Source organism: Vicia villosa, unplaced genomic scaffold, assembly GCF_029867415.1.
Source record: "Vicia villosa cultivar HV-30 ecotype Madison, WI unplaced genomic scaffold, Vvil1.0 ctg.000098F_1_1, whole genome shotgun sequence".
NCBI lineage: Eukaryota > Viridiplantae > Streptophyta > Magnoliopsida > Fabales > Fabaceae > Vicia > Vicia villosa.
In genome coordinates this window covers 1,619,039-1,632,056 of record NW_026705010.1, presented here as the reverse complement: position 1 = coordinate 1,632,056, position 13,018 = coordinate 1,619,039, and the positions used below count along the sequence as shown (strand labels likewise).

The window sequence follows — 13,018 nt, the reverse complement described above, 5'->3', positions numbered from 1 at the left end:
TTATTGATTAATATATAATTGTATTTTTATATGTTTTTTTAATTATTATAATTGCATTTATTTTTTTAAATTTGAGCTCATTTTTAAAATTAGAACGGAACCTTTGCATTGATTGGATCGTCCCGAAAGAAAGAGTAATGTTAATTTGTACTCTACGGATACAAGTTAAAAACTAAATTGAAAAAATATTATTTTGGAAATTGTGTATTACTTTTAATAAAAATATAAATTAACTTTTTTAGCAGTATCCCTAAATAAATTCAATTTGTCTTTTTTAATGTTCAAATATTAATAATTTGATAATTAAAGGGATTAAGTTAATATTAAGATATAATGGATTAATTTACTAGTGGATGACATGATTTGATACTAAATTTAATTATAGGCCGAAATGATGATTTAGTGAACTCGCCGCTGTACAAAACATTCACATTCACTTTTCTAAGAGTTCCTAACACGGATTCAGAATTTACATGTCGTTTTGGGTCCCAACCCAACACGGATCCCAATGCTAAGAGTTCCTAATTAATCAAAAAAATTGAACTTTTTCACTTTTGGCTATCCATTTTTAATAAAAGTCAAATTTAATTGCAGATCCACTTTTCTTTTGCAATCTCACTCCATCTCCAGGTACACACTCATCCGTAGCCTCGTTTCCCTTTCAATTCCAATTTCTGTTTGCACTCAAAATCGCGTTGACCGTTAAATTCCAGCCACTTTTCTTTCAATTCCAGTCTCACCTGTTGTTTTGTGATGTAAAATGAAACGTATAATGTTTCAAAATATATCTATATTTGTACATTTTGCATTTACTTTATATTCATTTATTTGTTAATCTCTGTCTATGAGTTTGTGCAGCTGCATGCAACAATGACTGCTGAGTTCTTGAGCAACTTTAAGATTCCTGATTACATTCTTGTACCGGACTCCTCCAAGGTTCAGAAATTTCATGAATGTGATCCGGTCGTGCCCGACTGTCCTGTCTTGGTTTTTATTAACTCCAAGAGTGGTGGTCAGCTTGGAGGTGACCTTTTATTAACCTACCGGGCACTTCTTAATGAAAAACAGGTATCATTAGTCTTGCATGGACTATTTTCAATTTCCACAAGCTTAAAATGATGATTCGTTTATGCAAGTTTTGTAAGTGACCTTAGTGGAGCAATGTAAATTTCAGGTCTTTGATTTGGGGGAACAACCTCCCGATAAGGCGCTAAGAACAATCTATGCTAATTTGGAAAGCCTCAAGAAAAGGGGTGATCAATTTGCTATCAAGATCATGGAGAGGTTGAAGTTAATTGTGAGTTGCGATGCACAATTTTGATGGGTTGATTGTACCATTTTTGTAAGCAAGCAAAGCAAATTTATGTTTGTTATGAGTTTCTAATACTTTGCAGTTGTCTTCAGGTTGCAGGGGGTGATGGAACAGCGGGCTGGCTACTTGGAGTTGTTTGTGATCTCAAATTATCCCATCCGCCGGCAATTGCTACTGTTCCCTTGGGCACTGGGAATAATCTACCTTTTGCATTTGGTTGGGTAGGAAACTGCAGTTTTGATTAATGAAAATTTTCTATTTTGATGATAAATGAGGAAGCAATTGATTTTTGCTGCATTATAGGGGAAGAAGAACCCGGGGACAGATCAACGCTCAGTTGAGGCATTTTTAGATCAAGTCATGAAAGCCAAGGAAATGAAAATAGACAAGTAAAGAGTTCTGGGCCTATTCTTTAATCCTATGACTTGGCTCCTAAGTTACTTCTATTGTGCCACTGCATAGATTTCTTCAAATACTGTTTGATAATTGTAATACTTTTTGATTTTGGTTCTTCTTATACTTCAGCTGGCATATTCTTATGAGGATGAAAACTCCAAAAGAAGGTTCCTGTGATCCAATTCCGCCTCTTGAGCTGCCACATTCTCTGCATGCCTTCCACCGTGTATCTGAAGCAGATGAACTTAATATGGTAAAACATCATACCATTAACTATATTGAAGATTGATCAGAAGATATTGGGTTAGTAAATATCTGTTTTTTGCTATCAATAGTAAAAGCCTAATTGCTAGGGGGACAATGCAAACTAGTAATACAAAATGTTTTATAGCTTTTATTGAATTTTCTTCTTGATTTTAATATTTGAGTTTGTGGATATTCAAAATGATGGGCGGAAGTGCTTATGTTCCGAGATTTGTTTTACTTAATTGAACTTTAGAAGAGGGTATTCTTTCCTATTCACCTCACTTCCTCTTTGTTCTAATTGTTTCACAGGATGGTTACCTCACTTTTCGTGGCGGATTTTGGAATTACTTCAGCATGGGTCAGTAAAAATAGTTATTCCTTATTTCTTTTGAGCCTGAACTCGTTGTTGTGGGTCGTGGGACCATATGAATGAGCTTTCCTCTCTGGAAGAATTCATTCATTTTGGTCTGGTTCCAAGAATATTTCAGATCTTAGATTATATTGGGGGAATTTGTTTCTAGGTCCACCTAACTATAGTAGTTGTTGAAATATCTGTAATTGCTGATTATAGGAATGGATGCTCAAGTATCTTACGCATTTCATTCTGAACGAAAGATGAATCCTGAAAAGTTCAAAAACCAGCTGGTGAATCAGGTACTTAGTTGTTTCTTTAGAAATTATGGTTGATGATAGCATTACTTGTTTGACTTTCTGACTTTTGAATGGAAAATCTAGAGAGTTGTTTGAAAAGAGATAATTATACTCATTCATCTACATTTTGAAACCTGATATTGTGTTCCTAATTTTGATTGGCATTTTAGACTACGTATGCTAAGCTTGGATGCACACAAGGATGGTTTTTTGCCCCTTTAATCCATCCTGCTTCCAGGTCAGTTCGCTAAGATCTGTCGTTGATAGCACAGTACATATGACTTGCATATTTTTCTCATAAATTTTACATTGTTTCTTACCATCTCAAATTTTATGAAATGTAAATGCATAAATTACTCTTGTTACATACACTTCTGGTGTCAAATTTTATGAACTTGATATTGTTAGCTCCTCTACTTAGTGCGGCTTCTCCATCAAGAGTCTACCGTCGGTAATAAATCCTTAGGGAAAAGGCTGTCAACATTGCATAATGTCAAAAACTGAACTGATAGCAGCATCAAATACAATCTCAAAATCATGTAATAATTATGTAGGTGCCTAATTTAGTAACTTCTGTTCATGCATATGACAAGCAAAACCAATTAGTTTCTTGTTCTTAAATAGTTCCGTGCTTTGTCTGCTGAGTCATGTTTACAATTTGTCTATATAGGTAAATATAATTCGATTTTCTAATGCAGGAACATAGCACAACTTACAAAAGTAAAGTTCATGCAAAAACCTGGTCAATGGCAAGACCTATACATACCTCCCAGGTAGACCATTTTATATACTATCTATATCTTTATCAAAACATTAAAAATATAAATTCCTGCATTTTGAACTTGACGAAGATCAAATATTTTAGCAACAAAACTACTCATGGTGTATGGATGTTTTTACTAGTCAAGTAACAACTATGTTGACTCTTTTCATTGTATTTTATGTCCAGCATCAGGTCAATTGTATGTCTTAACTTGCCAAGCTTTTCTGGTGGATTCAATCCATGGGGTACACCGAACAGGAAGAAGCAACACGATGTAATAGTCATATCCTAATTCTTTTGTTTCCTCTGCTTTCTGTAACTGGCGTTTGAACTTGGTCTGTTATGGAATTGTACTCCACCAGTTACCATACAGACTAGGAATTTCAGAAAATTCATATGCCAATTCTAAATATTTACTTTTTTTCTGTAAAATCTTTTGTTAGTTTTGACTGATATTAGTTAAAAACCAGACAATTAAATATTCAATACTATTATTCTAGTCATTTTTAATTTTTCTGTTTTCAGTTGAGGCTATTTTTATTTTATTATACAGAGAGAATTGACACCACCATATGTGGATGATGGCCTTATAGAAGTCGTTGGTTTTAGAAATGCATGGCACGGGCTTGTTTTGCTTGCTCCAAAAGGACATGGTACTCGTCTTGCTCAGGTAAGCATGGTTCATATACCACGGTAAAAAAAATCTATAACGTATAATTTATTTATCCTTCTCAATTGTTTCATTAGGCGCATAGAATCCGATTTGAGTTTTGCAAAGGTGGAGCAGATCATACATTCATGAGGATGGATGGTGAACCTTGGAAACAACCTCTTCCTGTTGACGATGATACCGTTGTGGTAGAGATTTCTCACCACGGTCAGGTTAACATGCTTGCCACTCATATTTGCAAGTCTCAAAGCATGTATGATCCATCGTCGCCATACCACGATAATGAAGAAGATGACAGTGATGGAGAAATAGAAGAAGACTCTTTAGCAGAAGAATTTCGGAAGTTTGGTGCAGCAGATACATTTAGAATCCCAGATGAGGTTGATATTTCTGAACTTAGTTAGTTCCTAAATTCTTTAGAGTTGTGCAGTTTGACATTTTCTACATCCGATAAGTGTTAATCCCTCCCTAATATTTTTAGTTGCTTTCATTCTTTCACTTTTACATGCAATTTGTCCAATTCTTACAGCATTATGGTTGCAGAAGTTTTAGAATACATTAATTGCTTCACTTTGAAAAATTCTTCCTGTTGCTTAGATTTCCAATAACACTATTTGCATTATGCTTTAGGTGCGGTAGACTCTCAAAAAATAGGTTTGTTTATTTGTTTCAACACCCTGTGTAAGTATCGCGCATAAGACACTTGTCAAACAATTCAAACAAATTATTAAAAAAATATTTGTTGACACACCTTGTATATTTTTAAAAAAAATCTCAAACACGTTTTAAGAAAATTTCGAAGCAATGTTGAACTACGGAGTTAATGATATTAAAGTTGATTAGAATATTTTTAATTCTTTAAATGATGATGGATAAATAAGAGTCAAATAAGGTGTTTTATTTTTTTAGTGTTTGACACACATTATATATTTTTTAAATAAATCTCTCAATTTTAAAAATTTATCCAAACAATGTTGATCAATGAAGAGATAATGACATTAAAGTTTGATTAGAATATACTTTTAATTCTTTAAATAATGATGGATACCTAAAAGTCAAATGCCATTGTTTTATTTTTTATTTTTTATTTTTTAGTGAGTGTCTGTGTCCTCCGTTTCATTATTTTCCCAAATATTGAGCTGTGACCTTGATGACTAGGAGTGGTTGGAGTGCAAATATAGTTGCAGTGCTTTTGCACATCCCTATCCTTTTATAAATAAAAAAGGAGTATCAATATCCAATTCAAGATTGCAAATCTCACACCTTTCCTCAATAGATAAGTTTATGAAATACAAGAATAATTTCAGCTATCAGAATATATATGCTGCCTTCAATTATGTATCTGAGAACTACAAGTATACAATACATATGCCACTGAACAAGAGAAAAAATACATGTAAGAAAAGAATACATACGAATGTGTTGAACGGGTGAAATTATTGTGTTTAAATTGAAACAACAATTTACCTGAATCCCCATCACAAAAGATACAATAAATACAGTATGATAAAAGAGCCGCATTCTGATATCCAAAGTCGCGAACAAACAAAAGGTAAGTCAAGGAAACCAAATTTTTATCGGATTATCGTGTAATAAGTTTGGTCTTGTCCAAATCATTTTGTAATGGCCTCATTAGTCTTTTGTGGTTCAGTCCTTTCTTCTCTTTTCTTCTTTTCCCTGAAGCAAAAGATTATTCCAAAGAATCATAATCAAAATCTTACCGCAAAAACAAATTATAACCAAAACAAAACGTGTAGAAATGTTACTGTCATGAATACAAAGACTTTGAGGGTTAATAGTATTATTGAACAGATGGAATGCTATGAAGCGCCGACGCGCCATTCTCACAGCGTGTCGCTGCGTCGGACACGGATACTCGTACGACATGTATCCAACACATTTTTCAAATAAATGACACACCTAACTCAAAAAAATTTAGATTTTTAAAAAAAGAAAAGAAAAACCCAACTAAGTTTGGATCATTAGACGAAAGTCGATTTCTTGAAGTTGCTAACTTGTCTTTGAATGAGTCCGGCTTAGAGGCTGGTTTTTACGATATGGAGTGACTATGATATGATTTGTATCATTTTATTTTGGTGGATTTATGTCTTTTTTTTTATTGAAAATACTATGTTTAAATAAATATGAGTTTTGCCTCTCGTTTTAAACTCTTTGTAAATTGTGCTCATACAATACATTATTATATTAATATATAAAATATATATATAGCCGTATCCGTGTCTTATATTTTCTACATTAGCGGGATCCTCGTGTCCGTGTTCGTCTCCCGTGTCAATGTCTCTCCCGTGTCAATGTCTGAGTCCGGACTTCGTAGATGGGATGGTATTTTAGTGCCAATACTAATTCAATATACCATCTGCTCAACTTGGTAAAATAGATAACCAGTAACCACCCAACTTTTCAACTATACAAGTAATCAGAAATTATCTCACTTTTGTAAGAGAATATCTTATCTCATCTCATAGCTTTCTCACACACCATGTGCGTTGCCAAATTTGCCCTTCTGTTTCCGGAGATGTATCTCCGGAAGTACCTTTTTTTTTTTTATTTTACGTTGATTTGTTTCGTAGATACATCTACGGAACCTTTTTTTAACTGAATTATTTGGGAGTTTTCCCAAATATTTCCCAATTTAAAATACTTCCGTAGATGTATATCCGGAAAAAACCCCAATTTTGGGGAAAAAATGTGTTTCCGGAGGTGTATCTACAGAAACAGGGGACATAAATGTAATTGCGCCGAATGCCCAAGAGTATTACGGGGTGGATTGAGATATTCTCTTTTTTGTAAAAAGGACAATTAGAATGTTGATTCAATCTTGAACTAAATGGGCTAGTGCAGACAAAATGTAGCATACGGAAAAACTAAATTCACCAAATTTTATTTTCAAAGATTATACATACGTAGGTGAAAATTTAAGAGATGCAAGAACAACTTATAGTATTGTAATGTTTATGGGTACCTGTCAATATATTCCTTTAGCAGCTCTTTAGCTTGAACCAACTTAGAAAGCAGATTGCGATACACGTCCAAGTCCCGATCCACACTTCTTTTGTTGATATTCAAAGACGCACAAAGCTGTTGGAGATTGACACCAGAGGTTAATTGATAAATACTCCCACACAAAATTATTAGTAGTAGAATATAGACACTTTCACAATCTTGACATTCAAAACATCTGATGCAGTGCCCTAGTCATATCATCTGCATGCTCAATGTTACAAGTTTTATCAACAATTTATGTGCCATGTCGAAAAATGTTTATTGCAAGTGAACCGACATACTCCTTAGTTATTTAGTAATGCAATAATTTCAGCAGAAATAAAATAGTGAAATTAATTTTCTGAATAAATAAAGAAAATGATTGGAGTAATTCCACTAATGAAGCCTGAACTTGGTGGAAGAGAGATCAAGATATCAAAGTTATTTAGCAGCTCTGCTTTGGCTAATCCAAATAGGTTTGCAATAGCAATAGGGCATCCAAATAAGTTGGACTGTCTTGAATGATTAGTTTTCTAGAAATGATGTTACAGAACTTGACTTGATAGAATAAACTTTGAAAGATAAAAACTTAATATATAATAAAAATGAGTATTTGAGTAAGTTGGGATAAATATATCAAGATGACTTAAATGAATTAGATAACCTTTTCCAAAATTGTCGGTTCCATTGCATTTGCCAACTCAAGAAGGCGAAAAAGGCCTACTGCAAAGAAACGACTATAACTGAAATCTCCCTTTCCACCTGCTCTTTCTGCAATATCCTTTAAAATCCCCTCAACTTCTCCTTCCCTGGATGAAAAGTCAATAAGGGAAGTCGAATTTTGAGCACGAGCCCACTCTTCCAACTTCTGTGCATCTACTCTGCAATGAGCAATATTTAATATCATTTGATGCAAGAAAAAATAATTCATAAGTGCAATTTATTCAAATCTAGGATTACAAATCCACATACAATGCTGCCTGCACTTGTGCTACAAGATTCTTTTTACTTCAGGTACATTTCTTGAGATACAAAAACATGTCTTAGGAAAATTAATCCACTGTTATTTTCTCAATCATTCATTCACAGAGAAAATAACCTGTATTGTTCTGGATCTTCCATACACACAGACATACAAACATTCATTCTCTAACCTGTATTGTTCTGGATCTTCCTTCAATGCATTAATGTATGCTTGGAAGATGGCATTTCTGTCCTCATCACTAGGATACCCATCCATGAGTTGATCATATACAGTAACAAAGCCAAGTGCAAATACAGGATCATAGCGGTATGACTTCTTGTATCTCATCAGATGTTGCTGCACAATTAGCTCTTGAAGCACGGAGTTGTAGATACTAGGTATTGGCCGCTTATATGCCTTGAGAAAATTTAACTTTGTCTCAGAAACAGTTGGAGGAGGGTCTGCAGATCAAGTATGTAGACATACCATGACTAACTATTGATAACAAGGTTTATTTTCTATTTTTATTTCTTCTCCCTTTTAGAAGTACGAGTTGGCAATTATGGAAGAATGGAATTCAAAACTATTCACAATACTTGACATAGCATGATCATGATATGAATCCAAGTCTAATAGGAGATGCTTGCTAACAGAATGAAACTGAAGAATCAGGTTCATGCATGAAAGAGCAACAAAGACATTCAGATCAAATTTATACGAAAATCTCTTAGAGAAACGGCTAGGTGGCATCAATAAAGTAAATTTTCTGGTCAAATAATATGTTGCTGACATTTGCACAAGGCCACAAGCAGTTACATAAGTGAAACTATAGAATAAGGTTCAAACATCAAAGTTTTGCAGTGTTCATTCGTGTATGTTTTGTTTAGTTTTTGGAAGAGGCAAAAAAAATTCTAGAAGTATAGAATTGATTTTTGAATGATTTTGAGGGGTTTGATTTTCTAAAGTAGAATTGATTCTGCTTACAAAATTGATTCTATCTGAAGTTAGAATTTGTATATTTTGAGTTTATACGTGATTTTTACATAAAGTTATCTAAACATAAATCACTTTACATTCAACTCACTTTTAATCAAAATCAGTTTTACATAATCAATTCACTCAAAATCAATTTTTTTCACCGCAGAACCAAACATATCGCAAACACGCTATCAACTGCAACATTATTAATTGCATGTTTGGTTTAGCTTTTGAAAGAGTCAAAAGCAATTCTAGAGGTGTAGAATTGATTTTGGAATGATTTTGAGGTGTTTGGTTCTTCTAAAGTAGAATTGAATCTGTCTCCTGAATTCATTCTACTAGATGCTAGAATTTGTAGCTTCTAAGTTTAGACGTGTTTTTCCACTGAAATTTGTTGTTCAACTCATTTTTTACGGAAATGTATTCAAACATTAATCAGTTATGCTAAACTCTTTTAAAATCAATTATATCAAACTCAATTATGTTAAGATCAATTTTGTCCACAGCCAATCCAAACACACTAAGTTAAAAAATCACTTTTGTTGGCTTGTTGAATCAAACCAAACAACAAACGCATTGTAAGCAATTAAGCTGAAATACTAGATCACACCAAAATCTAACCCTTTGATTCTAAATTCCTAATCCCATAAAACTACAAGAGTAAAAAATTTCACATCCATATACTTCTAAATTAATCAACAACTCTAAATTGAAAAAAAAAAAAAGAGTTCAGAACTCGTTCAAAGTTATTCCCTTAATTTACAAACCTGACACTGAAGAGGAGCACCGAACGACCATTTTGGAAACGGAATTGGAACTTCGAACTCCAACACAGTGAGGCGACAAGCTCAAACGAAAGCGAACGGCATCTGAATCGGAACTAAAAAAGCGAGTGGAAGAAAAGGTGAGTTTCCTTTGAGAAGATGATTGAGTGAGTGTTGAGAGAGAGAAGGAAGAAGTTACGGCGGCCATCGGAGCAGAGAGAGTGGTGGCCGGATTCAGGAATTTGCAGGCATAGAATGAAAATTTGGGAGAAGAATGTTCAGAGGGAGAGTTGCATCTTCGTTGCTTTGAGTGTTAGTGTTGTCAACAGGAAAATGAGGTTTCTGTGGATTGCGGGGAAAATCAAAATCAAAAGCTTATCCGTTCGGTATGATATTGAAATTCTTGTGAATTTTTCTAAGAGCCAACGATTTTGTGACATGTGGATATACATCTAATAAAACAAATTAGAAATAGAAAGAGTAAAATCTCATCAAATAATTAATTCATATAAGAGTATATGAGAGTGTTCATCAAAATAGTTACATCATTCGAGCTATTGATATGCTAATAACTATTGTTAAAAAGTAAGGTAAATACAATAAGTCAATGTAGAAATCATGCAATCATAGATCTTTAATATTAATATTGTAACTGTTAAAAAAATACAAATGTGTATCAAAGAGTTATCAGAGACTTTAGATATTTTGGACGTTAGGATAAGCTTCGCAAGTGAGAATTAGAGCAAACTCACGAGGGTGAGAAGCTCTGTATTTGGGAGCATTCTTAACTGAATAATTAGATTGTCTCTCAATCTTAAGGGTGAGATATTTATATAAACATTTGAGCCTGAATTTGGGGAATCTTGAGTAATAGTAATTGCTCCACCTTGGCTAGGAAAGTTGTTGACTGCCTACTTCTTAGAGAATCGTGGTCATGACATCTTCCACGTATGGTTATAGATTGCGTATATGTCATCATCCATGTCTCTCCTTAGGACGAGCCACATACCGGGGGATCATGCATATGCAACATATTCTAGGGCGGGTGCCTGATAGGGGTTGGTCCCACATCACCCTATTGTGGATCTTTGCAAATATATCACTACACAATCTCTCAAGCACGAAGACCTGTAAAGGGTGAAGTGATTAAGCTCCCCATCCACATAGTTTTAAGCCCTTCATTCTTTTTCAGGTGAATCCCCTTGTTAGGGGCGAGTCCCTCAATTAGGGGAAATTCCCTTAATTATGGGTGAGTGTAAGCTGAAGATTTCGTTTGGAAAGAAATGTCCTTCGAAGGTTCGAAGTTCGAAGAAGGTGGTTACTAATGACCATCTTTGAAGATAGAGAATGGCTACTGATGGCCATGCTTCGAGAATGATGTTTAAGTTGAAACAAAATAGCGAGCACCGAAGCTAAATTCGAGAAGAATGATCTTTGGAACTTAGACGTTTTTGCGAAATATGCAAAGTACTGAAGCTTAGCGTGTTTTCGTAGCATTCTCGATTATAATTATGTTGCCACGCGTCGAAGGAGGATTCAGGCGGGATGATTTGAATTTCGAAGTAGTTTATGTAACCGCACGAAGACAGATGGCATCCCTGGATTTTCCGCGAGCAACGTGGCATTAGATTAGTGTAGGACCGTTAGGGTCGAAACTAGTATAAATAAGGGTCTTAATGTTAGGATTCCGTGTGTTCATTTTGTACAAATCACTCACATATTGCTCAAGTATCAAGTGTTAAGAGAAAGAGTTTGCTGAGAAATGTACGTATGACACCAACACCAATTTAAATACATGTGTATTTTCCTTTATTCAAGTATCTTTCGATATTACAGCGTTTTGTTTACTTTCTGTCATTTACATTATTGCACTCTTTATTTTCATGTCATTTATCTTCGAAACATTTTACTTTTCTGCACTTTAAGATTCTTGCACTTTTACAGTTTTGTCTTATGTTTTATCTTTAACTTACCTTTCGCTGATGTTATATTTACGTGTATAACAAAGTGATTGCTAATCTTTATTTATTTGATCAAGTACTTTTTATTTCAAGACACACCAATCATAGACTTAATTCGAACTATCATGAATAACAACCTATTTGACTATGTCCTAGGATCAATCTAGTCGATCCTGCGAGTAACCAAATCATATTTATTATAGTTTGGAAGACTAGCGGTTGTTTACCGGAAATCACCGTAAACAAATTGGCACGCCCAGTGGGACCGTGTCAAACAGATTGTTATTAATCGATTGTTTTGTTTTGTCTAGAAAATATCAAGACCTTGTATGAACCTTAGGAACGGTAAATTAAAAAACAGTGCACAACCGATTCCCAGACGAAGGTACAACAAGAAAATGGTTGTTACGACCAGTACGGGGGGAGATCAAGATCCCCCACAAGGGTCAGGAACAGGAGCGGCAAATTCTGCGCATGTTTCGACTTCTACTCAAGGAGCGCGGAACATACCAGGTCCAAATGGATCGAGACCCATGGATAGTTCCCAGGCTATACCTGAAAACAATACAGCAACGACAGGGACTATTCCAGTTTCGGTATCGACTACCGCACCTCCATCCTCAAGTGCAAGCGAGATGCAACTTGCTTCGACGAATGCTGCAAACCAATTATTCTCCCCTGGATCATCTGCGTTCGAATGGAGACCAAACAGTCAATATGGAATGCCATATCCATACATGACAGGTACACGAGGAGCAGAACCTACATACACTACAACTAACCCCGCGACATTTTCGCCAAATGCTGGTTCAGTAGGTCGAAGCGCACAAAACACTGGCTTCTCTGCCCAAATACCCAATTTTACCACAAGTAATCAAGCAGCATTCCGACAAGAGATGGACGCAAGTAATCACGATATGTTAGGAACCCTGGCCAGAGAATTATCGTCAATCTTAAATCCTTTAGCAACAAATATTGCTAGTAAAAATCGGGAGAATATGGAAACCTTTCAAAATATATCATCCCAAATGAATCGAATGGCATAATTTATGGGTGTTCCACAACCCAGACGGAGAAATAACCAATCCTCTTATCGAGAAGGAGACCCCATTCTAGAACGTGTCCAAAATGCAGTGCCTCCACCTAGTGCAACCACTGCTGGCGTAATCCCTCCACAGAGAACAACAACGATCGAAAGGAATCGGGTAATAGATCTAGAAGCTTCGAACCGAAGAATTATCCCTGCTCAACAAGAGTTTGAGGAGGAAAGGCCCAGATTAAGAATAGTAGGTAGGGATGAACACCCAGAC

At 35.0% G+C, this 13,018-nt stretch overlaps 2 protein-coding genes across 3 annotated transcripts; one reads left to right on the top strand and one right to left on the bottom strand.

The window, feature by feature from the left end:
- Nucleotides 1-437: 437 nt before the first annotated feature.
- Nucleotides 438-4,542, top strand: LOC131624035 (diacylglycerol kinase 5-like). 2 transcript variants are annotated; one of them, XM_058895036.1, is made up of 13 exons: nucleotides 438-630; nucleotides 859-1,068; nucleotides 1,175-1,297; nucleotides 1,405-1,533; nucleotides 1,616-1,701; nucleotides 1,838-1,961; nucleotides 2,264-2,312; nucleotides 2,526-2,608; nucleotides 2,776-2,843; nucleotides 3,304-3,378; nucleotides 3,555-3,642; nucleotides 3,922-4,038; nucleotides 4,116-4,542. In XM_058895036.1, the coding sequence occupies exons 2-13, from the start codon at nucleotides 871-873 to the stop codon at nucleotides 4,440-4,442; spliced, it is 1,467 nt and encodes a 488-aa protein (XP_058751019.1). In that variant the 5' UTR covers nucleotides 438-630; nucleotides 859-870; the 3' UTR covers nucleotides 4,443-4,542. The 2 variants fall into 2 exon arrangements, with proteins under 2 accessions (XP_058751019.1, XP_058751020.1); XM_058895037.1 differs by lacking the exon at nucleotides 438-630 and having other exon boundaries at nucleotides 637-1,068.
- A 797-nt stretch (nucleotides 4,543-5,339) lies between these two features.
- LOC131624036 (protein THYLAKOID FORMATION1, chloroplastic-like) lies at nucleotides 5,340-10,117 on the bottom strand. The gene is made up of 5 exons (XM_058895038.1): nucleotides 9,751-10,117; nucleotides 8,196-8,466; nucleotides 7,706-7,922; nucleotides 7,022-7,137; nucleotides 5,340-5,715 (listed from the first exon to the last, which is right to left on the bottom strand). The coding sequence occupies exons 1-5, from the start codon at nucleotides 9,953-9,955 to the stop codon at nucleotides 5,652-5,654; spliced, it is 873 nt and encodes a 290-aa protein (XP_058751021.1). The 5' UTR covers nucleotides 9,956-10,117; the 3' UTR covers nucleotides 5,340-5,651.
- Nucleotides 10,118-13,018: the final 2,901 nt, after the last annotated feature.